At 42.5% G+C, this 26343-nt stretch overlaps 1 protein-coding gene across 5 annotated transcripts in view; it reads left to right on the forward strand.

Annotated features, from left to right (window-relative positions):
• The window catches only part of LOC140190838 (rasGAP-activating-like protein 1), a 296426-nt gene that overhangs the window by 56068 nt on the left and 214015 nt on the right, over nt 1-26343 (forward strand). For all 5 annotated transcript variants that reach the window (XM_072247716.1, XM_072247717.1, XM_072247719.1 and 2 more), the window contains one exon: nt 10254-10383. In XM_072247716.1, coding sequence (XP_072103817.1) covers nt 10254-10383 — 130 coding nt within the window. The remainder of the gene's footprint in view (nt 1-10253; nt 10384-26343) is intronic.

A 26343-nucleotide genomic window follows, 5' to 3' on the forward strand; every position in this document is an offset into this window, starting at 1 on the left:
CTATATTTATCATGTATTACATTGTGCTGCTGCCACTAAGTTAACAAATTTCACAACATTTGCCGGTGATATTAAACACGATTCTGATCAGAGAATCTCCAGTGTGATGTTATTAGATTGCTTGATGAGAGATGCAGTGTTATCTGTCTTTTGGCACTGAATAACTTACTCAAGATGTCTGCAAATTACTGTATAAAACTATTGACAAGTAAAACAACATAAAGCTGAACTGAATATGCCTGAACTCTTTCGATTTTGTGTCTTATATTCTGTGTTTTTCACTCTTTTTTTTGTTGCTGTTTGTGTGATATGTTTTTTTTGAGCATGGGGGTGTGGTTTGATGTTTTTCTTTGGAGGGGTTCCATCGTTTTTTTATTTTCTTGGCTGTCTGTGAGTAAGACAAATCTCAGGGTTGTATACTGCATACGTACTTTGATAATGTCCTCCGAATCTTTGAATTTGGAGTTTTAGCTGGAAACAGTGGACTAAGTTCTGGAGGCTGCGTTCAATTCTTCTGAAGGGAATTACCGGCATTCCCTGCAATAAACACTTGGAATTTTGTAGATTTGTAGTTATCTTATGTAAGTTATTCAGTGCCAAGAGATGGATAACGGTGCATCTCCCAACTAGCAATCTAACAACGCCACACTAGAGATTCTCTGATTGCTTACTAGGTTGTGTTGGCCGAATACTGGAATTCACATTATTTCAATGAGATTTTTGGCCAGGAGGCGGTGGGGCTAAATGCCTCATTTTAATTTTTTTTTCTGATTTGTAACATTTTTAATTTGTTTTAATTAACTAAAGTTTAAATATTATTAATAGGTTTTTTCAGAAAAATATTTATACCATTAAATATTTAAATTAAATGATGTAAGTTTTAGATGAACTGAGTGTGGAGAGGTAATGAGATCAGCTTTCCACATCTAACCCAGGTCAATGTGGATGAGCTGGATCTGGACGCCTGAGTCAGGATGAATGGCTGTATTGGCCGTTTGGTTGATGGGAGGTTACACTGTATAAAACATGTCTGGATAAATTTGGTGCTCCATTCAAATAATTTAGTTTTCTTCTAACAGGGATTGCAGTTAAATAGACAATTAGATGTTGATAAATATATTTCATCTTCTCTGACCACAATGCTGTTAAGATTGCAAGTAGAGATTGAATCGGCTCATTTTTATGCAGTAGTTAAAGTTAGTGTATTGATATGCATATTAACACCATGCATTAAATTTTAACTTGTTTATTTGAATTGCAGTCTGTTCCTACATATGAAAGAGTACTATTCCTACACATATTTAGGGAGTGGCAGCGTCCATTACTAAGGACCTCCAGCACCCAGGGCATGCCCTTTTCTCACTGTTACCATCAGGTAGGAGATACAGAAGCCTGAAGGCACACACTCAGTGATTCAGGAACAGCCTCTTCCCCTCTGTCATCCGATTCCTAAATGGACATTGAAGCTTTGGACACTACCTCACTTTTTAAAAATATATACAGTATTTCTGTTTTTGCACATTTTAGAAAATCTATTCAATATATGTAATTGATTTACTTGTTTATTTATTATTATGTTTTATTTTATTTATCATTATTATTATTTCTTTCTCTGCTAGATCATGTATTGCATTGAACTGCTGCTGCTAAGTTAACAAATTCCACATCACATGCCGGTGATAATAAACCTGATTCTAATTCTGTTTCTGATAAAACTATAAGACTATAAACAGAATTAGGCCTTTTGACCCATTGACTCTGCTCTGCTATTCCAACACAGCTGATTCATTATTCCTCTCAAACCCATTATCCTGTTTTCTCCCTTATAACCTTTGATACTCTTAACAATCAAAAACCAAGAAGCGATCAGCCTCTGCTTTAAATACACACAATAACTTGGCCTCCACAGCTGTCTGTGACAATGAATTTTACAGATTTTCCATGCTCTGGCTAAAGAAATACCTTCTGATCTCTGTTCTAAAGGGATGTCTTTGTATTCTGAGTCTGTGCCCTCTGGTGCTAGACTCAACCACTATAGGAAACATCCTCTCCACATCCACTCTGTCTAACTCTTTCAATATTTGGTAGGTTTCAATGAGATCCTCCTTCATTCTCCTGAGCTTCATTGAGACCCAGGGCAACCAAACAATCTTCATACATTAACTCTTTCATTCCTGGGATCATTCTCGTGAACCTCTGGATTGTTTCCAATGTTGGCACATCCTTTCTTAGATAAGTGGTCCAAAACTGCTCACAATGCAGTCTGGCCAATACCTTATGAACCCTAAGCATTACATCCTTGATTTTGTATTCTAGTCCTCCTGAAATGAACACAAATGCATCTGCCTTCCTTACTACCAACTCAGTCAGCAGATTAATCTTGTCTTAATCTTGTCTTGTCATCTTCAGAAGTTTTCTGATGATTGTGCCTTAGTTGGATGCATCAGCAAGGGAGATGAGGCTGAGTACAGGGCTACGGTAGGAAACTTTGTCACATCGTGTGAGCAGAATTATCTGCAGCTTAATGTGAAAACGACTAAGGAACTGGTGGTAGACCTGAGGAGAGCTAAGGTACCGGTGACCCCTGTTTCCATCCAGCGGGTCAGTGTGGACATGGTGGAGGATTACAAATACCTGGGGATACGAATTGACAATAAACTGGACTGGTCAAAGAACACTGAGGCTGTCTACAAGAAGAGTCAGAGCCTGAGGAGACTGAGGTCCCTTAACATCTGCTGGACGATGCTGAGGATGTTCTACGAGTCTGTGGTGGCCAGTGCGATCATGTTTGCTGTTGTGTGCTGGGGCAGCAGGCTGAGGGTAGCAGACACCAACAGAATCAACAGACTCATTCATAAGGCCAGTGATGTTGTGGGGATGGAACTGGACTCTCTGACGGTGGTGTCTGAAAAGAGAGTGCTGTCTAAGTTGCATGCCATCTTGGTCAACGTCCCCCATCCACTACATAATGTACTGGTTGGGCACAGGAGTACATTCAGCCAGAGACTCATTCCACCGAGATGCAGCACAGAGTGTCATAGGAAGTCATTCCTGCCTGTGGCCATCAAACTTTACAACTCCTCCCTTGGAGGATCAGACACCCTGAGCCAATAGGCTGGTCCTGGACTTACTTCCTGGCATCATTTGCATATTACTATTTAATTATTTATAGTGCAATTGTAACGAAAACCAATTTCCCCGGGGATCAATGAAGTATGACTATGACTAATCATTAGTCTGCATTATTTTTCCTTCTACTGAAGTGCAGGACCATACACTTACCTACACTGTATCCTATCTAGCAGTTCTTTCCCCATTCTCCTAATCTGTCCAAGTCCTCCTGCAGATTCCCTGCTTCCTCAACGCTACCTGCCCCGCCATCTCCTTCACATCTTCTGCCAACTTGGCCGCAAAGCATATGCAGTCAAACTACTGATGCCAGTTATGGTATCTCTATTGCCTCATGACAATATTTTAAGGTGTAAGTAGTGTATTCACGTAATCTATACAATCATGACCTTTACCCCTTTAATTTTGAGCAGGTGTAATAAATCATCAGAGGAACTTCAGATAGGTTTTAGAACAAGTACGCGTTAGTTATACTCACATCACTTTGGCTTTGAAGTTTGAAGCTGATGTTCGTCTGTTATGTGCTGTGTTATATGATGTGGGTGATCATGGTCTTTCTATGACCATGATTGTCCTTGGCAAATTTTTCTACAGAACTGCCTTCTTCAAAGAAAAACGTCAAACCCCACCCGCGAACGCGCAAAAAAAATCCAACAAACGGCCAACCTGCCCCCCCGAAATGAGCGTAAAACACAGAATATAAACCACAAAATGGAAAGAGTCCAGACATACTCAATTCAGTTCAATCTAACGTTGCATGTCGCTTCTTATGTGCGGACCGCTCCAATCAAAGTGAACGGTCAGAGCACAATCTCAAAACAATATGTCAAGAAATCGAGTGCTGAACGTTTTGTTTTGAGTTTTCCCTAAAAGAGAGAAAGAAAAAAAAACAAATTTCTGTTCTTTCTTCTGTGCTTGGGCGTATTATAATGTAGGGCAGATGAATTGCATATGATGAACTTCACAATCTATGTGTCTGTTATTAATCGGAAGCTTTAAGAATTAACAGCCAGAGAGAGAATTTCTCCTTAGGGTCTAAGTTGTCAATATTTGTCGGATTCAGTTTTACCTCCTCTTGGCAATACCATTGTTTATGTGGGATTACGCCTTATTTTCTGACGTACATGATACTGATAAAATGAGACAGTGTTTAACTAAAAAAGAGTAAAGCTACTGTACATAATGACAATTCCAATTTTTCATAATTTGGGCATAATAGGGGTTGTATAAATTGAAACTACTGCCCCAGGGCTCAGTGATCTCCTTGAAAATCAGCATTCAAAGACAATACGTGGATCAAATTCACTCGTCCTCGAGTCAGCTAATACACCTGATTTCTCCAAGTGGTGCTCCCTCTGCTGCAGGGGGTTCCCAACCTTTTTTTATGCCATGAGCCGATACCATTAAGCAAGGGGTCCATGGACCCCCGGGTTGGAGCTTCTGGTTCATAGGATTCTGTAGAGATTTGCATTGTTAACTGATGTTTCTCACAGAGTTCTCCTTGCTCAAGGGGTGAGAGGGAAGTAGGAACTTTATACACTTCGGGAGAAGATGGCGGTATGACGACAGCATGTGTGGCCTCTCCGGTGATGAGTATCTGTTATCTGTCAAGTAGGGGACCGTGCAAAATTCTGATTTGATGGGGACAGACGTGAGTGCATAGCGGAACATCTGGAAAACTTCTGAAATGCCTGCTTTGCTACCACTGCTACTGTGTGGTAACCGGAACCTCTGGAGCTGAAGGCCTTGAAATCCTCGACTTTGCATGTTTCAGCAGCCGGGGAGAGGTCGAAGGCGCTCGGCAGAGGATGGCACTCGGGAGGCTGTATCGGAGAGGCTGCTCGGAAGCTCGGAGTTTTCAGACAGATGGACTCAGTGTCAGCTGGGGTCGGCTGCTTCCAAGGTATCGGCAAGTTGACGGTGCCTGGAGGTTTATGGCAGGGAGTTTCTCCCTTTTGCCACCGCTATCAGGGACTCGGGAGTCGATCGACTCGGGACTTTGTGACTATTTTTCTTACTGTGCCTATGGACTGTTCTTCATCAAATTATGGTATTGCTTTGCACTGCTGTAACTATATGTTAGAATTATGTGGTTTTGTCAGTGTTAGTCTTTGGTCTGTCTTGTTTTCTGTGATATCACGCTGGAGAAACATTGTATCATTTCTTAATGCATGTATGCATTTCTAAATGACAATAAAAAGAGGACTGAGTGTTCTCATAATCTAAAAGCCTAGAATCTGCAACATGGAAACCTGCCATTTGGCTCAATTAGTGCTTACCTTCTATATGAGGCTCTCACCATTGTAGGTGGCTGCCGTCACAAATGAAAAATGTTTCCAAATTTGAGTAATTACTGCCATGTGTAAAATCCAGCCCTTTGTTGTAAGGATGCAACAGGAATGAGATCCCAGCAACGTATGATCTTAGCTGTGATCTCTGATGTTATATGAAGTGCATTAACATAGAACATAGAACAGTACAGCACAGTACAGGCCCTTCGGCCCACAATGTTGTGCTGACCCTCAAACCCTGCCTCCCATATAAGCCCCCACCTTAAATTCCTCCATATACCTGTCTAGTAGTCTCTTAAACTTCACTAGTGTATCTGCCTCCACCACTGACTCAGGCAGTGTATTCCACGCACAAACCACTCTCTGAGTAAAAAACCTTCCTCTAATATCCCCCTTGAACTTCCCACCCCTTACCTTAAAGCCATGTCCCCTTGTATTGAGCAGTGGTGCCCTGGGGAAGAGGCACTGGCTATCCACTCTATCTATTCCTCTTATTATCTTGTACACCTCTATCATGTCTCCTCTCATCCTCCTTCTCTCCAAAGAGTAAAGCCCTAGCTCTCTTAATCTCTGATCATAATGCATACTCTCTAAACCAGGCAGCATCCTGGTAAATCTCCTCTGTACTCTTTCCAATGCTTCCACATCCTTCCTCTAGTGAGGCGACCAGAACTGGACACAGTACTCCAAGTGTGGCCTAACCAGAGTTTTATAGAGCTGCATCATTACGTCGCGACTCTTAAACTCTATCCCTCGACTTATGAAAGCTAACACCCCATAAGCTTTCTTAACTACCCTATCCACCTGTGAGGCAACTTTCAGGGATCTGTGGACATGTACCCCGAGATCCCTCTGCTCCTCCACACTACCAAGTATCCTGCCATTTACTTTGTACTCTGCCTTGGAGTTTGTCCTTCCAAAGTGTACCACCTCACACTTCTCCGAATTGAACTCCATCTGCCACTTCTCAGCCCACTCCTGCAACCTATCAATGTCTCCCTGCAATCTTTGACAATCCTCTACACATCTACAACACCACCAAACTTTGTGTCGTCTGCAAACTTGCCAACCCACCCTTCTACCCCCACATCCAGGTGGTTAATAAAAATCACGAAAAGTAGAGGTCCCAGAACAGATCCTTGTGGGACACCACTAGTCACAATCTTCCAATCTGAATGTACTCCCTCCACCACCGCCCTCTGCCTTCTGCAGTCAAGCCAATTCTGAATCCACCTGGCCAAACTTCCCTGGATCCCATGCCTTCTAACTTTCTGAATAAGCCTACCGTGTGGAACCTTGTCAAATGCCTTACTAAAATCCATATAGATCACATCCACTGCACTACCCTCATCTATATGCCTGGTCACCTCCTCAAAGAACTCTATCAGGCTTGTTAGACAGGATCTGCCCTTCACAAAGCCATGCTGACTGGCCCTGATCAGACCATGATTCTCTAAATGCCTATAGATCCTATCTCTAAGAATCTTTTCCAACAGCTTTCCCACCACAGACGTAAGGCTCACTGGTCTATAATTACCCGGACTATCCCTATCCCTATCTGGAACATCCCTGATGTTAATAAACTGTGCATGATGAACACTGGGAATATTGCTGCTCTATCTAATTTAAACTAAGTGTCATCACAGTGGGAAGTCCATCATTAGGAAAAACCAATTCATGGATGGGTCAATCAAAAATGCCTCTTTAATGTGGTGTAACCCTTCTGTACCTGACAATACAGCATCAAGCCTGAAGGACCACACTAGAATGAAGGAGATGGCCTCAAATAACTCCCAATGTCAGAACAACAGAAGTTCCTTTGATCATCTGTGGCATTCATGTTAGTTACAGTCCATTACGTCACTGGTGTTTAGGGCAGCAATGAAGGTCCTCCATCTCCGGTGGTGCTCAGGGCTTTCTTCATTATGTCAGTAGCTTCCTGCCAGTTTTCACTACTGTCAGTCATGCACGATCCAGCTGGAGACTCAGGAGTGCCCTTGCACTCAGATGTAGAAAGATTCTTCATTGCTGTTTCCATAACAATTTTGCTTCGTCAGTCAGGGTTGTTAGCCCTGAGCTGAAGCCCTGAACCTGGAGGACTGGTAGGCAACTGTTAGTCTGGTCTCTACCCTTTGACCTGTTTGGCATGAGTGACCCAACAAGAGCCAAAGCACAAAGCCATCATAGCTCTCCGGGTATTGAGGCACACAAGCCTCCAAACCCTACGACAAGGTTGTGGTCCTCTTGGAGAAACGATATTCATAAGTAACTCCAAATCCAACATCGCAAAGTAGAGAAAATGTGGATAATTGATGCACAGGCAGCAAATTAAGAGTCTGCTGTGCGCTCGGGTAGTCACCCAGAATAGATCATGGCTGGATAACCTGATGCTTGATCTATAAAAGTGAAGGTGTCCCATTCCTGTATAGTGCTGCTCCCAGTCAATAAGGTAGCTCACCTACCAAAATGTACAATTGTTCTATGTCTTTTGTTGTTGTTCAGTCGAGTCCGACTCTTCGTGACCTCATGAACCATAGGGTTTTCATGGCAAGAATCGGAAGTAGATCGCCAGGCCTTCCTTCCGCACAGATGCTGCTGCTGCCCAGGTTGGGACCCAGCTGGGTTTGAACTCAGGACCTTCTGCCTTGAAGTCCAGTGCTGATGCCACTACACCACTCAGACTGGTTGCAAATGTGACGCTTTGAGAATGGGAAGTAGATTTGCTCCTTCTCCCCGACCACATTGTCTATGAGTAAAGGAAACTTGGCCAAGGAGTTTACCCATTCATTATAGAGCCTGTTTGATCTTACATTTATTTAACTGAAATGGAACGTTATACTTGAAACCCTGGAAATGACAACCTTCTATAGGTGTGTAGTGGAAAGTGTAGTGACTGGCTGCATTACGGCCTGCTATGGGAGCACCAATGCCTTTGAGCGGAAAATCCCACAAAATTTAGTGGATTTGGCCCAGTACATCACAGGTAAAGCCCTACCAACCATTGAGCACATCTACATGAAACATCGTCATAGGAAAGCAGAATCTATCATCAAAGATCTTCAGCACCTAGGCCATGCTCTTTTCTCACTGCTGCCATCAGGTAGAAGGTACAAGAGCCTCAGGACTCACACCACCAGGTCCAAGAACAGTTACTACCCCTCAACCATCAGGCTCTTGGACAAAAGAGGATAACTACACTCATTTATCCCGCAACCAATGATCTCACTTTAAGGACTCTTTACCTTGTTATTTATTGTTCTGTATTTATATTTGCATTCGTACAGTTTGTTGTTCTATGCTCTTGCTCTTTCATCGATCCTGTTTACAGTTACTATTCTATAGATTTGCTGGGTATACCCGCAGGGAAAAAAATATCTCAGGGTTGTATGTGGTGACATGTATGTTCTCTGATAATAAATTTTGCTTTGAATTTGGAAATGGAAGGAAAAGTCTTGAAGGGTGTGGTATGATCATGTGCACTCTTGGTCTAATTTTCATGTGCTCGCTGTGTGATCCAATGGACCTGGCACCTTTTGAAAAATGGAGTGTTAGTGGTTAGTGATGTCACTGTCAGCTTGAACCAAAAGGCTTTAAGGAACTCACTTTGCCATTAATAATTCATGCTGCTGCTCAAACCAATAAAAGCTAAGTACAGGTACAGATTTAATGGCAGTATTTGTGAAGTTTTCTCTTAACTTAAAAATATTAAATGGGTTCTAGTCCCTCTGTGGGTTCAGCATTGTGACTTGGTGTGTCTATCAGAATTACCTGTTACAGCATTATTAAGATGGATCTCCTGCTTGCTGGAGAGGTTTACTGGTTTCCCTTGATTGCTGACCGCACATAGTTCGACTAGAGGCTGTGTTAGCAATCAGCTCTCAGCAGTATGCAGTACTTAGCGCGAGAGAGGTGGGTTGGCTGAAATGCCGAACGATGAGAGCCTTTACCGGTGAACGAAACCCAGTTTTCAAATGCAGATGGTCTTATTTGAGTACAATGGTGCTGGAGAATTGGAACAAAAAGCAGACCATTGGATAAACCCGGCAGGTCAGGCAGCCTCCGTGGAGGGAAGGGAATGGTGAACGTTATGGTCGATACCCTGCATCAGGAGGGAGGGCAGCCAGAAAAGAAGGGCAAGGTGAGGCACATGATGGTCCTAGGTGGAGTGAGAGGTGGCAGGCAGATGGAACTGTGGGTGGGGAGGGGGATGGTTGGAATTGAGAGTCAGATGCTGGAGGCGCAAGAGGTGCTACTGCTTGACTCTGATAAGGAAGGGGGTAAGTGGAATTATATAAGAGAGGACTGCTGCATTTCCCATTTATCGGCCTCATTATTGGGTGTGCGTAATGTGCAGTAACAGGATGGATCTATTTATAGAACGTAAGATCTTTATGACTTTTCACTATCATGAGAGTCACAATAACTGAGCTCGCCGCCCCCCATGAAAGGCATTAGGCTGGAACCTGCTTGGAATTGCCACTATGTGCATCTCTTTTGGTAAGTGCTGTTCAAGATCCAGGATTGTTTATTGTCGTTTCCAATGTGCAAGTGTAAAGGAGAACAAAATAACTATTACTCTGGATCAGCACAAAAAACAAACACAGTAAGATAAGGAACACAATCATAGTTTTAAAAACACAATAAATATACATATGTAAGGGATAATTATATACATAGATTGATTGTATGCCCATAAGGTGATGCTAGGCACAGGAGTGTGTGTGTACATAAGCAGGAAATGATAAAGTACTGGTGGTTGGAGGTGTGTAGTGTGGGTGGAGGTGTTGATCAGCCTTACTGCTTGGAGAAATTAACTCTTTTTTTGTCTTTTAGGTATTGACAACTGGATAAATCTGACTCGAATTAACCCAGATGAGGAGATCCAAGGAGAAATACACCTGGGTTTAGAGATTCTCCGAGACCGGCAGACGAGGGTCCTCAAGTGCCATCTCATCGAAGCTAGGTGAGACAGATTTGATCTGTGAAGGATCACTTGCAAAGAAAAAATGCTTTGCATTTTTAAGCCTATTCACACTGTCACAGTGCCACACAGAACATAAATACCTATGAACCGAGCCAAACAAAACGGTGTTACTCCAGGGCTAAAGTGCAAAACACAGTCACACACAGCACAAGACACATGTAGCACAGAAAAGATGGCGGTAAAATGCAGTCACACAAACTGAAATGCCGTCCAAGTTCCTGAGTCCATGCATGTTGTGGCAGTCTACAGTCTACAGTACAGCTTCTCCTCCACTGAGTGAGTACTGTGGGGGCAACGCTGATTCCAGCATGGACGCCGTATGACACCGCCTCCGGCACTTCGGTGGAATGCCCAGCTCCGACGGCTTACCCCCCCCCCCAAACTCCAGGTGTCTGCCAACAGGGAACGCTGTAGCTTGATGCTGAGCCCTCGCTACAACCGAGGCCACGCATGTCACCCACTTCCCAGCCCTGCCGCTCACAAGTAAACCAATGAGGTGGACTTGCAGCAGTCCATACCACCAAGGTCCACCAGGGTCTTGCGATCAAATAAAAATCGACTAATGTGATCACTGTCTGTTAGACTGTGCACCACCTTCATGTACTGATGTCTCTCTGATACAGGCAGCATCACTGCCTGCACCAAATCCAGCTCCTTCAGTCCCTCCACCAACGAGCAACTCACTGATGGGGTTACCTGCAGTACTTTAAGTTCTTAATGTCCAGCAGTAAAAAATTTATTTAAAAAAGACAATACCATTTTTGGTAGACTGTGTAGAAGCCGTTGCATTCAAATGTGCTGCCATATTACAGGATTACGTACAAATACAGAATGCCTTTCCAAGATTTTACTCTGTGCTTGCATTGTTCTGCTTTCAACCACATAGCAAGCAACATCTGACGTTATAATTGTGTCAGATAAACAGTTCGTTATATGGTGGAAAGTATATCTCTGCTCCTTGTTCAGAGGCTGAATTATACTCATTCTGATATAGTTCATGTGTATCTCTTTGCTTTTGCCCATTGTTTATGGATTCAGGCAAGGGAGGAATGCTATATATTTCCATAACACAGCTTGTCTATGTTCTACCCATCAGCCCTCTTATATGGTTCCACTTCTCATTTTCCTCTCTTCTCAGAGTCCAGTATTTGCTCCACACTTCCTCCAGTTATCATCTGCCAGCCCCTGATTCAATCTTCACTCTCCTCTCCCCTAGTGCCTGCAGCCTTCTTCCTTCCTTGTCCATTTCAGAACTTCAGTTTGAATGTTATTTGCATACCTGTTTGTTTTTGCACAATTTGTTCTTTCCGTTTTTCACATTTGGGTGTCTTCACCTCTATTGGGTTATTTTAGGATTCTCTGTTTTGTGGCTGACAGTAAGGAAATGATCCTCAAGGTTGTACATAATACACATCGTTCTGTTATTATGTGCCGTGTTGTATGACATGGGCGATCATGGTCCTTCCATGACCATGATTGTTCTTTCAAACTTTCTACAGAAGTGGTTTGCCATTGTCTTCTTCTGGGCAGTGTCTTTACAAGACGGGTGACCCCAGCCATTATCAATCCTCTTCAGAGATCGTCTGCCTGGTGTCAGTGGTCACATAACCAGGACTTGTGATTTGTACTAGTTGCCATACGACCATCCACCATCTGCTCCCATGGCTTCACGTCACGCTGGTCGGGGAGAGAGGGGTGCACTAAGCAGGTGCTACACTTCACCCGAGGGTGACCAGCAGGCTAATGGAGGGAAGGAGGGCCTTACACTTTCTTTGGTAGAGGCGTATCTCCACCCTGCCACCCAATAGTATCCACACTTTGAATTGAATTGAATTGACTTTATTTCTTGCATCCTACACACACGAGGAGTAAAAATCTTTACGTTATGTCTCTGTCTGAATGTGCAATGTGCAATTTATAGCAATTTGTAATAAATTCAATGTACAATAGGACAGTCAATATAACATAGAAATACAATTGTATCAGCGTGAATTAATCAGTCTGATGGCCCGGTATAAGAACCTGTCCTGGAGCCTGTTGCTCCTGGCTTTAATGCTGTGGTACTGTTTGTTGGATGGTAGCAGCTGGAACAGTTTGTGGGGTGGGGTGCCTCGGGTCCCCAATGATCCTTCAGGCCCTTTTTACGCACCAGTATCTGTAAGTGTCCTGAATAGTGAAAAGTTCACATCTACAGATCTGCTGGGCTATCTGCACCACTCTCTGGACTTTGAACTTTGAACTATTGGCCCTTAGCCTTTAGTTGTTTAGGGCCTGAATTCCAGAATAGCCTCCATAAACATTTTTTCTTCAATCTCCCTCTCCTCCTTGACACATACTGCTTACGTTCAGTACTTCCCAACATCTTCTGCTTTGACATATTGCACCTTATGAGTTGAGACATATCAAAGATTATTTTTCCATGTTAAGATCAGCATGTAAATGCAGCATTTTGTTGTTCAAGTCTTCATTTTGCCAGAGCACAGTTTACTTGGTGCTAATGTCAACGCAAGCTGCAGCACGTGAAAATGTCAGCCAGGAATATCTTAACGACAAGAGATTTCGCTGGAAATCCAGGGCAACACACATAAGATGCTGGAGGAACTCAGCAGATCAGGTGGCATTTATGGAAGTGAATAAACAGTCGACATTTCAGGGTGGAGACCCTTCATCAGGACTCGCGCAGAAATCTGCGGCTTTTATTATGAAGTTGATCGAATTGCTCAGTTGATGAGTTTCCTGGTAGTGGACGGGCTCCTGCCAGCTTTCATTAAGGAAAACTTAATTACCTACTGCCCGTTATGCCTCTGGCATTTAGGGCAACGATGAAGGTCCTTCATCTCTTGGGTGCTCAGGGCTTCCTTCGTCGTGTCAGTAGCTTCTTCTTGGTTTTCACGACTGTCATCATGCAAGTCCCAGGTGGAGACTCAGGAACACCATCGCACTCAGATGTAGAAGGATTCTTCGCTGCTGTTTCCGTAATAATTTTGTTTTACCAGTCAAGGTTGTTAGCCCTGAGCTGAGCCCCCAGACTTGAAGGATCAGTGGACCACTCTTAGTCCAGCCTTTCCCCTTTGACCTGTTTGGCATGGATGACCTCACCAAGAACTGGGTCATTGAGGCACGCAAACCTCCAAACCCTACGACAAGGTTATGGGCCTCTTGGAGGTATTAAGGAAAAGGTCTTCACGAATTTAGTTTGAGTCATTACTAACAGCCAGGGACATGCATTGAGATATAGACAGTAAGCTGGCAGCCTGACAGAGTATCTCTCCTCCGCTTAAGGATGTGTGAGTGTCTGTGCATATGTATAAAATCTGTATATTTATTGCAGACCCAAATGGAGTCAAATTATATTTCCCTGGCACATTTCAACAAGGACATAGAAAGGCCTGGAGACATTTTCCTGGGTTCCAGCAGACTTTGTGAAGAATTCTAATCATTTTGAGTTATCCTTGAAATTTATTGACACCAGCTTGCAATGGACAATGCCAAGATGAAAGCAAAGAATAAATTAGTAATATAGATCAGTAAAGCACAGGGGCAGGCCTTTTGGCCTATAGTGTGCTGAATGTGATACCACTTTAAATTATCCCCATTGTCTGCACATTGTTTGTATCCTCCTACTTGCTGTCAGTTCATGTTTGTTCGTTATGTGATGTGTCATATGATGTGGGCAATCATGGTCTTCCCACGACCGTGATTGTTCTTGGCAGATTTTTCTACAGAAGTGTGTTGCCTTTGCTATTTTCTGGACAGTGTCTTTACAAGACGGGTGACCCCAGCTGTTATCAATACTCTTCAGAGATTGTCTGCCTGGCATCAGTAGTCACATAACCAGGACTTGTGATATGCACCAGCTGCTCATACGACCATCCAGCAGCTGCTCCCATAGCTTCACGTGACCCTGACTGGGGGGACTAAGCAGGTGCTACACCTTGCCCAAGGGTGACATGCAGGCTAGTGGAGGGAAGCAGCACCTTACACCTCCTTTGGTGGAGACACATCTCCACTCCACCACCCCTCGTGAGTCTATAGCTGCCTATTAAACGTTGTTGTATTTGCCACCACGTCTGGCACTGCATCTACCACTACTGAAAATACAGAGCAACACACATAAGATGCTGGAGGATTCTTTTCTTGCTAATCTCCTTTAAACTTTTCCTCTCTCATCTTAAGCCTATACCGTGTGTGTGTGTGTGTGTGTGTGTGTGTGAGAGAGAGAGAGAGAGAGAGACACTTCTGCCATGGGAAATGATCTATCTGCTCTATCTTTGCCTCTCATAATTTTATATACTTCTGTCAGGTCGTTCCCATTCCTTCAGCCTCCAACACTCCAGAGAAAATAAGTTTGTCCAATCTCTTGTATCTATGCACCTCAATCCAGGCAACATCCTTCTGCACCGTCTCCAAAGGCTTCATATCCTTTCTACAGTGTAGCATCCAGAGTTGCACACGGCACTCCAAATGTGACCCTCCCCTAAGTTTTAGACAGGTGCAGTGTAGCTTTCCAAGTCCTGACCGGTTAAGAAAAGCATGGCATCCCACCCACTTGCGCTGCTACTTTCATGGAGCAATGGACTTGCACCCGAGGATCGCCACTGTCCTGATGAAAGGGGCTTGGCCTTTATTTCAACTGTTTATATCTCTCTGTAAATGCTGTCTGACTTGCGGAGCTACTCCAGCATTGCTGGTGTGTTGCTCAGATTTGGTACTGGTTTATCGTTGTCACAGGTAGAGGATACGGTGAAAAGCTTATCTTGCAAACTGTTTATTCAAATCAAATCATTACACGATGCCTTGAGATAAAACAGTAACAATGCAGGATAAAGTGCAGTGCAGGTAAATGATAAAGTAAAAGGTCATAATGAGGAAGTTTGTGAGGCAAGGAGTCCATCTTATCGTACATGAGGTCTGTTCGGGGGTCTGATAATAGTGGGATAGAAACTGTCTTTGAGTCTGGTGATAGATATATGTTTTCAGGGTTTTGTAGTTTTTGCCTGATGGGAGAGGGGTGAAGAGATAACGTCTGGGACTTGTATTCTCTCTGAAAGGTCTACATGCTTTGCATCGCCTCACACTTATCTAGGTTAAACTCCACCTGCCACTTCTCCATCCAAATGTCCATCTGATATATACTTCATGCTGTATAGTCTGACAGCTTCCCTTTCTACCTACCACTCCACCAATGTTCATGTTATCTGCAAACCTACTCATCAAACCACCTATGTTTGCATCCAAGTGATAGATACATATGACTTACAAACGCAGAGGTCCCATCACTGATCCTTAAGGAGCACCAGTCATCACAAACTTCCAGCCAGAAAGGCATTCCTCTGCTAGTAACTCCTCTTTTCTTTTCTCTCTTTATCAATCTTTTTTTTATTAATTTCAGCATCATAAACATTACAGAAAATAGACACAGAGCAATTGGGATTACATTATTGATAAATAGTTTATACAAGTACAAACTCAATTGACACATAATTAATGAGCCTCCCAAAATCTCAAAAAGTACAAATATAATATAGGAAAATATAAAGTAAAAATATAAAAATATCATGAAAAAAAAAATTACACCCAAAAAGAAAAAAAACTAAACCAACTAGAAGAAAACTAAACTGAAGAAAAAAAAAAGAAAAAGAATGGGCTATTATGATACTTCAGATAAGACCATTTGTGTTGTTAACTCCGCTCCTCTCCCCGTATATGGAGTAACAAAATAGAATTGGAAAGGGTCAAATTACATCATATGAATAAATGGTCTCTAAATCGCTTCAAGTTTAATAGAAGGATCATAAATGAGGCTTCTAATTTTTTCTAAATTTAAACAAGACATAGTTTGGAAAAAACCATTGAAATGTAGTAGTAGGGTTAACCTCTTTCCAATTCAATAATATGGATCTTCTAGCCATTAGTGTAACAAAAGCAATCATCCGACAAACTGAGGAGGTCAGATGACGTTGTTCAACTTCTCTCTGTCATGACCAACCAATTTTGGATCTAGTTTTTCATCTCAGCGTGGATCTCACGTGACCTAAATTAAAACATGAGAAATTTTTATGAACGAAGGATTTGAAGATGCAAAATGGATTGAATTGGGCTGTAGGGGATTTCTAATGGGATGCGCTTGGACTTACTGAGCCATAGTACCCCTTACTTATCCATGAAAATCCATGCTGGAGACCAACATTACTTCATCATGCATATTTTTAAAATTAAAAAGTGAAGTTAAAGGCAACAAAATTGTCACTAATGACCTGTGATGGCTATTTATTCCTCCAGTGGTTTGAGGGTGCAGTTGGCATGGGGAAATCAGTGTATTTGGCATGATTCTGATACTGTAGGAAAGCAGCTCCTGATAAATGGGAAGTCATTGGAACACTATATAAATAAATCTCTGTAATAGGTGCTATAAAACTGAGATTTCCTTTTTTATTGCAGCTTCTGAATTCTGAAACTTCCATCATTAAAATTAACTGGCTGAGACTTGCTGAATATCATAAATATTAATGCTGCTTAAGTTGCTGTTCAAAATTCATTTGTAACTTTGACGAACTTGTGAATTATGAGGTCAACTGAGCATCTTGCATATTTATGGGACTCAGTGACATCTTCCACTCTGTGTGTGAAAATGGGAGACTTCTGTTGGCAAGAATTCTGACAGAGATTTGCATTCTCCTCTAGGCATCAGTGACAGCGGCCAGTTCAGCTTCATTTCAGCCCTCAGTGAAGGTCACCGGCTGGGCTAAAAATGCAAAATGTCCCATCTTTTCCAGCTCAATCTAAGAATGACGCGCCAACGGTCCAGGACAATGATCTGGAGTATTATTGTCAGTGACAGGTGCTGAAGGGGATCAAGAATTGCGCGAAAACACTTGGTGTAGCGGCAAGATTGATCCAAAATCAAAACAAAGCAATTGCCGCCAGCCTGTGTCCCCATGGAGTTGCATGATACACCCACGGCTCCAACGATTGCCCCAAAGAGTCAAGTTCCTTTCGATCCTTTACTAGCAATTAGAAAACAAACAAAGAAGCATTATTAAATGTTATCTCAGCAGTCAGCAAAGGTAGGACCTCTGCGGTCCCAAGCTACAAACTGCCACGAAATAAGCATGAATACGTAATTTATCCCCCTTTGGTTTTACCATGCCCCCGCTCATGTGACTAGTTATGTAATAAATGCACAGCACAGAATACATGACTCCTACATTCTAGCCCTCTAATTATTATACTACAATTAATACGACTACAATTACAACTCATCAGGTATCTGTGGATTTCAGCAATTGCATTCAGATTCTGTTGCCATGAAGGCCAGTGTACCTTCTTACTACTTTGCTGCATGCACAAGGAGCAGAGTTACAGCCGAACTTTATGAACTGTCGATCTCAATTACTTGTGCTCACTGAGGTTTGTCGACAACAGAATTGGCCAATCATGCTCCCACTGTCCTGGATTACCATACCCACTCGATGCAGCCAAAAGCGATCATTCAGTATAATGTAGTGGATCTCTCGGGACAGCAGTGCTTTCAGCTGGAGACAACCTGGACTGGTTGGAGTGCCACACTGGTGTTAGCCCACACACCCTCCCTGCTGGTTCCTAGTTCCACAGAGAAAGCAGTGAGAGCTTCAGCTTTGGTAGATGGCATGCCTGTGCCCTCTCTGGATTTTTTTTTGCCGCTGAAGGTGGTGGAGGTCAGATCAACAGATATAGTTAGGGTGGAAATAGCTACGTGTGTGAAAAATGAAGGAACTGAGAGTTATTGGAGATCGGCACAGAAGAGGAGTTGAGACCAGTGGGTTAGGCTGGAGGGCTAAAATATCCTAGACATGAGAGGTACTGCAGATGCTGAAAATTTAGAGCAATACACACAATGTGCTGGGGGAACTCAGCAGGTCAGGCGGCATCTATGGAGGGGAATAAACAGTCGACGTTTCGGGCCGAGACCCTTCATCGGGACTGGAAAGGAAGGGGGAAGAAGTCAGGAGAAGAAGGTGGGGGGAGGGTTGGAAGAATTACAAGGTGGCAGGTGATAGGTGGAACCCGGAGAGGGGGAGGTAGTGAAGTAAAGAGCTGGGAAGCTGATTGGTGAAAGGAATAAAGGGCTGGAGAAGGGGGAATCTGATAGGAGAGGACAGAAGGCCATGGGAGAAAGGGAAGGGGGAAGAACAGCAGAGGGAGGTGATGGGCAGGTAAGGAGATAAGGTGAGAGAGGGAAACAGGAATGGGGAATGGCGAAGGAGAAAGAGGGGGTGGCAATTACCAGAAGTTCGAGGAACCTATGTTCATGCCATCAGGTTGGAGGCTACCCAGATGGAATGTAAGGTGCAGCTTCTCCAACCTGAGTGTGGCCTCATTGTGGAAGTAGAGGAAGCTGTGGACTGACATGTCGGAATGGAAATGGGAAGTAAGTTGAAATAGGTGGCCACCCGGAAGTCCCGCTTTTAATGGCGGACGAAGCGATGGTGCTAAATATCCTACTCCTCCTTCTGTTTTGTTATGTTTGTGTGTGGTCTGTGGAGGAAAGCCTTGCAGCCTAACCAGTGAACTGAGGCCTTCACATGCCCTCGACACCTCAGTCCCTCACGGGATAAATTCATCTCCTCCGGAGCTCCCTCAAAGGCTTGAAGTATCTCACTTAGCTTATCACTCCACTTTGAAAGGGCACATACACTAAATTATATGCAACTCACCTTGATCATTTAAAGACTCAAGGTATGTATGCAGTATACAACCCTGAGATTTGTCTTCCTGCAGACAGCCCGGAGACAAAGAAACAGCGTGAAACCTGTTTAACCATTCAAACTCTGGTACCATTTGAAAGTTGCGGTTGACATCGCTTGATCTCCATGAGTTGCATCAAGGGATGGACAGGCAAAAGTTTTGAAGAGCTTATTGGAATTTCTGAGATTAAGGACAGACAGAAGACCATGATCACCCAGGTCATATGACATGGCACATGGTGATGACCATTCTGATGACTCTGCATTATCGTTCAAAGCAAATGTATCAACATATTTGTAACTATTTCATATTTCCTCACTCATAAATGGAAGCCATTTGGCCCATCGCACCTATTCCACCTCACAATCCAAAAGGCCAACGAGCAGCTGGATTTCATGTCCTCGAGTTTGGAATCAAAGGGATGGAAATGATATCCCAGAGGTCAGATGTAATCTGAACTTCTTCCTTAAATACGGGGCCAAAATTGTACAATTGTAACAGCGCCTCCCTATTTCTGAACTCCAAACCTCTTGCAACATAGGCCAACATGCAATTTACTGCACATGCCCACTAACTTTTTGGTGATTAATGTGCAAGAACACCTACAACCCTCATGACGCTGCGTTCTTTCTGCATTTAGATATCAGTCTAATTTTATATTTCTTTCAGCAAAATGCATATCTTCACCTGGGTCCCTCAATATCACCTCCATGAATAAGAAGGCACAACAGCATCTCCACTTTCTGAGGAGATTGAGGCAAAGGAGGCTCCTTTCCTCCATCTAAACTAATAGAATTTTACAGGAGCACCATTGAGAGCATCCTGACAAGCTGCATCTCCATCTGGCATGGGAGCAGCAGAGTATCAGACTGGAAAACCCTACAAAAGACTGTGGGAATAGCCGAGAGGATCATAGGGGTCTCCCTATCATCCATCGGGGACATTTATCAGGAGCACTGGATATGCAGGGCCCTTAGTATTATCAATGATCCCACCCATCCATCCAGCATCCTCTTTACAGTCTACCATCAGGCAGGAGACTCCAATGCATAAAGACAAGAACGGTCAGGATGGGAAACAGTTTCTTTCCTCAGGCAATTAGAACTCCCTGCTGCATCACATTGGAAGTGTCACTGGATAATTTGTACTGTACCCTACAGTACTTAATCTGTGCACTTTACTTGTTCCTCTCCACACCTTGTGGCACATCGGGTGGCTATCTTGCCTTTCCTTTAGCATTTTTGTCTGTTTTTTTTAATGAAGCCAAGTTGCTAGCCCAACGCTCAACCCGGCACGGATGGAAAGCGTGCAAGGTGCCAGCCGCGACACCGCGACCACTTGTCTCAAAGTCCGGTGCGGATGCCACCACACCACCGGCCGGCCATTTTCTTTGTTTACTTACACGTAATTCACTTGTTGATTTAATTCTCACTTTCCTAAGTTATTGAGCGTCATATGTATCTTATGTGTACTACTGTGCTCTACACCCTGGTCTGGAGAAACGTTGTCTCGTTTGGCGGTACACATGAATATAGTTAAATGACAATAAGCTTGACTTTTCCCATGTTAAACTCTATTTGCCAAATTTTCACTCTTTCACTTAACTAATCTCCATCTTGTGCTAGGGTCCATACATCCTCATCACAACATAGCCTCTCAATTATTTCCATGTTATTATGAACTTGGGTTCTTGGCCCTCTGCCTCTTTCTCCAGGTCATTAATACACAAAAACAAATAATTGAATGTGAAAAGAACTGATCCTGGGGCATTGCACTAGTTACAACCCTCCAGCCTGACACTCTTTTGCATGGTTACCAATGTTAAATCCATACCCTTCATCCCAATACAGTCCCACCAACCTGCTCAGGTTCTATCACTTACCACGTCAGGGGCAATCTACAGCGGTCAATTAACCTGGCGACATTCTGGGAGGAAACTGGATGCACTTGGTGGGGAAACCCACACAGTCACGGGGAGAATGTGTAAGTTCCACACAGACATGATCAGAAGGTGGGGTTGAGCCCAGATGCAACTCCTGAACTTGGGTGCAGAACTTCAGATTAGTTTCGACAAAAGTTCTACAACTGTCCCTTTGATGCTAAAATCTGGAATGCCTTTTGGATTGTGATCTCCTGTGCATTCCTTTGTCCTGATTAGTCTGCATGGATGCCCTTATCCCTTTGCTTCTAGCCTTCAAGTTTTCTTCGGTTCAAGTTTGCCGATCTTCTCCCTGACTTTTAATCTGTATTTGGGTCACACACGGTCCCAACTCTTGGTGCTGGCACCCACCTGTACTCTCATTTTGGGCTGTCAGTGGCTGAAAAAATGGGGACAGAATCTGCAGAATGGGTCTTGCCTCTAAATCCAGCAGGGCCCAACCTGGTGACCACCTGGTTCACAGTTAATTACCCAGCCTTTATAACATTACTTGTTTCCAGGAATATTTGGCCCGTGAATACTAATTTATCATAAAACACAAAGGATGTTATAATTTGTCAGCAGCTTTCTTTGTCTTGTTGTAGCTGTGCAAAGGCAATATAAAATCAAATTTTAATTGAGTATTAGTGCAGCATTCATATTTAACACTAAAATATTGAACTGAATTTAATTCAGATTACAATGGGGAGACTAAAATTAGATTCAGTTCTAAGTAAGCCAAGAAATTGACCTGCATTGTTCCAGGCAGTAAAAACCCATATGAAGGGTATTAAACACTCTACTGTCTTTGTTGTGCTGAGGGATTATTGAGAATAGATATAATTGCCCTGAGATTTATAACCACCATTGACTGTGTGGGTGTAAGCAGATGACTTGCTTTGGAGGAGGATCAGGGAATATAAGAATTATAGTAATATGTTGTTATATTTCTACAGTCCACTGTAAATTCTAAAAATTGCATCATAATGACAAAATAATTTTCATGTGTCAAAATTATGTTTATAGTATCACAATAGTAATGACCATAATTTGTAGTGCTATGTCTAGATGTATAGATACAGACTGTTTCACCTCAGTTAAATATTTGACAGTGTGGTATTGAAAAATGGACAAAATTCTGATTACGATGATGCTTCATTATAATTGCGCTGTCGGGCTTGATTCTATAACAAGGGAGCTGAGGCTGTCGAATCTGTCAGAAATCTTCAGGTAATTCATGTAGTACATTCTGTTTTTCTGAATATTTCGATTAGTAATTCAGATAACGACCCGAATCAGTTGCGGAAATCAGGTATCCTGGCAACATGAAAATTCTAGCTATAGGTGGCTGGCTGCTGCTGTATTTGAAAGTGCCCTTTTCCATGGAGTCAGATGATAGGAGAGTAATAGAAGGCCGATTAAAAGAAGTGTTCTGGATGTATTCAGAGATATAGGCTTGCAATTGGCTTTGATTGATGGCAAACTAGCAAGCTATGTCCATTCTCTGTGTGTTTTTATGAATATGTCTGGATTCACAGAGGAAGGCCAAACACTTACACAAAGCTGCCGTTTACCCATAGTTCAGAGAATTGAGCGCATTAGTTTCCTTTTTGTGTTGACTGACTGAGTAGATTTAATGGATTCTCTTTAGGCCTCTGTTAATAGCCTGTCACTTATAAGTTCCTGTGAAATTATTTCCATATGAAAAGATCCTATCAGATTTCCTTAAGATTAGAATTACTTGTCTATACAAATGTAGAGACAAAATGAATTTTACTAATGGGATGTTTGCTATCAGGAAGGCTAATAAGAAATATAAAAGTTTTAGAAACTTTCAAGGTTGTGCTCAGCATAAAGATTAGTTTACTGGACTGGTATGTGGAAACCTGGGTTTATCCAGATTATAATTTAGAAACCCACTCTAGTGGCAGTGGAATTTAAAGTAATTGAATACATTTGTAACAAAACGTTTGTCTCGGTTACAGAAAGCACAAATTTATTGAATTATTAAAAGAGTTCCTTCGCAGTGGATATCTGGCACTTTATACCCAGTCTGGTTCATATGTGACTCCAGGTCCTTAAAAGCATTTGCCTTTTTCGACTCCCCTCAGTTCTTGTGTTTCCAGAGGTACCCAGTTCCCACAAACAAATTCAAACAGTTTTATGACAGATAGCAGCAAACTAAAATACATGGAATAATTTTAAAGTTCGGTGGATTCATTTTGACAATCAGTTTGAAAACCGATTTTATTGTTGTAATCAAATTCTTGGCAAGCCTCTTCCTAAAAGGCCAGCCCATTTCTGCAATTATCCTTTTCACACTCTTGAAAATATTTAATATATGTTGAAAAACTCTCGAAATGCAGCACTCTCGAAATTTGCTGGCCAATTTATTTATTTATTTATCAAAAATCATGGAATAAACCCTTACTGCCCTTCGAGCCACACTGCCCAGCAATCGCCGGATTTAACCCTAGTCTAATCATGGGACAATTTACAATGACCAATTAACCAACCAACTTGTACGTCTTTGCACTGTGGGAGGAAACCAGAGCACCCGGAGGAAATCCACGCGGTCATGGCAAGAAAGTACAAACTCCTTGCAAGCAACGGTGGGAAACTCCAAGCGAGGTTTCACAAAAGAATTGAGATGATGGCTTGTTTTCTTTCTTAAAGAAGAGAATTAAATTCTCTTCTTTCATTGAGTCATGGAATCATAGGATACTTCAGCACAGACATTGGCCCTTCAGCCTATCCAGTCCATGCTGAACCTCTAGTTGTAGTCTCACCCAACCTCAGTGGAAAAAGCCTGCATGCATTTATTGTATCTATACCCCTCATAATTTTGTATACCTCTCAAAGCTCCCCTCAATCTTCTAAATTCTAGGGAATAACATCCTAATCTATTCAACTTTTCCCGATAACTCACATCCTCAGGACCCGGCAACATCCTTGTAAATTTTCTCTGCACTCTTTCAATCTTATTTACATCTTTCCTGTAGGTGGGTGACCAAAACTGCACACAATGCTCTAAATTTGGCCTCAGCAATCCTTATACAACGTCAACATGACATTCCATCTCCTGTAATCAACACGTTGATTTATGAAGCTCAATGTGCCAGAAGTTTTCTTTATGACCCTATCTACCTGCGACACCACTTTCAAGGATTTATGGATTGTATTCCCAGATCCCCCTGTTCTACCGCTTTCCTCAGTGCCCTACCATTCACCGTGTAAATCCTACCCTGGATGACCACGCCAAAGTGCAATGCCTCACACTTGACTGCATTAAATTCCGTCTGCCATTTTTCCAGCTGGTCCAGATCCCACTGCAAGCTTTGACAGTCATCCTCACTCTTCATTGCACTCCCAATCTTGGCTATCATCCATAAATTTGCTAATCCAGTTAACCACATAATCATCCAGATCATAGATATAGGTGACAAACAACAGTGGTCCCAGCACCCATCCCTGCAGCACTCTACTAATCACAGGCCTCCAGTCAGAGAGGCAACCATCTACAACCACTCTCTGGCTTTTCCCGTGAAGCCAATGTCTAATCCAATTTACTAACTCGTCCTGAATGCCTGGTGACTGAATCTTCTTGACCGACCTCCCATGTGGGACCTTGTCAAAGGCCTTTCTAATGTCCATGTAGACAACATCCACTGCTTTGCCTTCATCAACGCTCCTGGTAACTTCATCAAAAAATTCTATAAGACTAGTTAGACACAACCTACCATGCACAAAACCACATTGACTATCCCTAATCAGTACCTGTCTATCCAAATAATTATATATCTGGTCCTTTAAAATACTTTACAGTAACTTTCCCACTACTGGTGTCAGGCTCATTGGCCTATAGTTCCTGGCTTATTCTTAGGACTTTCTTTTTTTTTCTTTTTCAATCTTTTTATTGATTTCAAAATATAGAAACAAAACATAGCAATAATACAAATAGTAGGAGCTATATTGTTACACTTAAAAAAAGTAATTGCCAAACCAAGTAGTGTAAATTAACAAAGCTCCCAAACATGTAGAACTAACCACGGATAATACAAAGCAAAAAAAAAAACTGGAAAAAAAAATCATGAAAAAGAAAAAAAAACAAAACAAAAAAAAAAGCAAACCCCATCCCCAAAGAAAAACAAAATTAATCAACTAAACTAAAAGACTTGGGCAAAACTGACAACTTAAAAATGGGAAAGAAGAAAACCTTAGTGTCGACGACTCCATTCCCCTCCAACAACAGTACAGAGAGATAAAACAAGATTGGAAATGATCAAATTACATCAAATGAAAATGCTGAATGAATGGCCTGGACTTTCTTGAACAGTCGAACAACGTTAGCCATCCTGCCACACCTCATGTATGGGTGATAATGTTCTAAATATCTCTGCTAGGGCCCCTGCAATTTCTGCACCTCCTTCTCACAGAGTCCGAGGGAACACCTTGTCAGGCCCTGGGGATATATCCACCCTAATTTGCTTCAAGACAGCAAACAGCTCCTCCTCTGTAATCTTTATAGTGTCCATGACCTCACCGCTGCATTGTTTCACATGTGTAGACTCTGTGTCCATCTCCCAAGTTAAAGCAGATGCAAAAAAATCCATTGAAGATCTTCCCAATCTCTTTCGGTTCCACACGTAGATTACCACTCTGATATTTCAAAGGACCAATTTTGTCCCTTGCTCTCCTTTTGCTCTTAATATATCTGTAGAAACCCTTAGGATTCTCCTTCACCTTGTCTGCTAGAGCAACCTCATGCCTTCTTTTCGCCCTCCTGATTTCCTTAAGATGTTTTCTTGCATTCTTATACCCCTCAATTATCTCATTTGTTCCTACCTGCCTATGCCTGCTACACTCCCCCTTCTTGTTCTTAACCAGGGCCTCAATGTCTCGTGAAAACTAAGGTTTCCTAAACCAGTTATTCTTGCCTTTTATTCTGACAGAAAATACAAAGTGTGCTCTCAAAATTTCACTTTTGAAGGCCTCCCACCTACCAAATACACTTTGTCAGAAAACAACCTGTCCCAATCAACACTTGCCAGAATCTCTCTGATACCAACAAAATTGGCCTTTCTCCAATTTAGAATCTCAGCCCGAGGACCAGACCTATCTTTTTCCATAATTACCCTGAAACCAATGGCATTATGGTCGCTAAACCCTACACTAACTTCTGTCACCTGCCCTGTTTCATTCTCTAATGGGAGATATAGTTTCATACTCTTTCTAGTTGGGGCCTCTACGTACTGATTAAGGAAACTTTCCTGAACACATTTGACAAGCTCTTT

Source organism: Mobula birostris, chromosome 31 (genome assembly GCF_030028105.1).
Source record: "Mobula birostris isolate sMobBir1 chromosome 31, sMobBir1.hap1, whole genome shotgun sequence".
In the NCBI taxonomy this organism is placed as follows: domain Eukaryota; kingdom Metazoa; phylum Chordata; class Chondrichthyes; order Myliobatiformes; family Myliobatidae; genus Mobula; species Mobula birostris.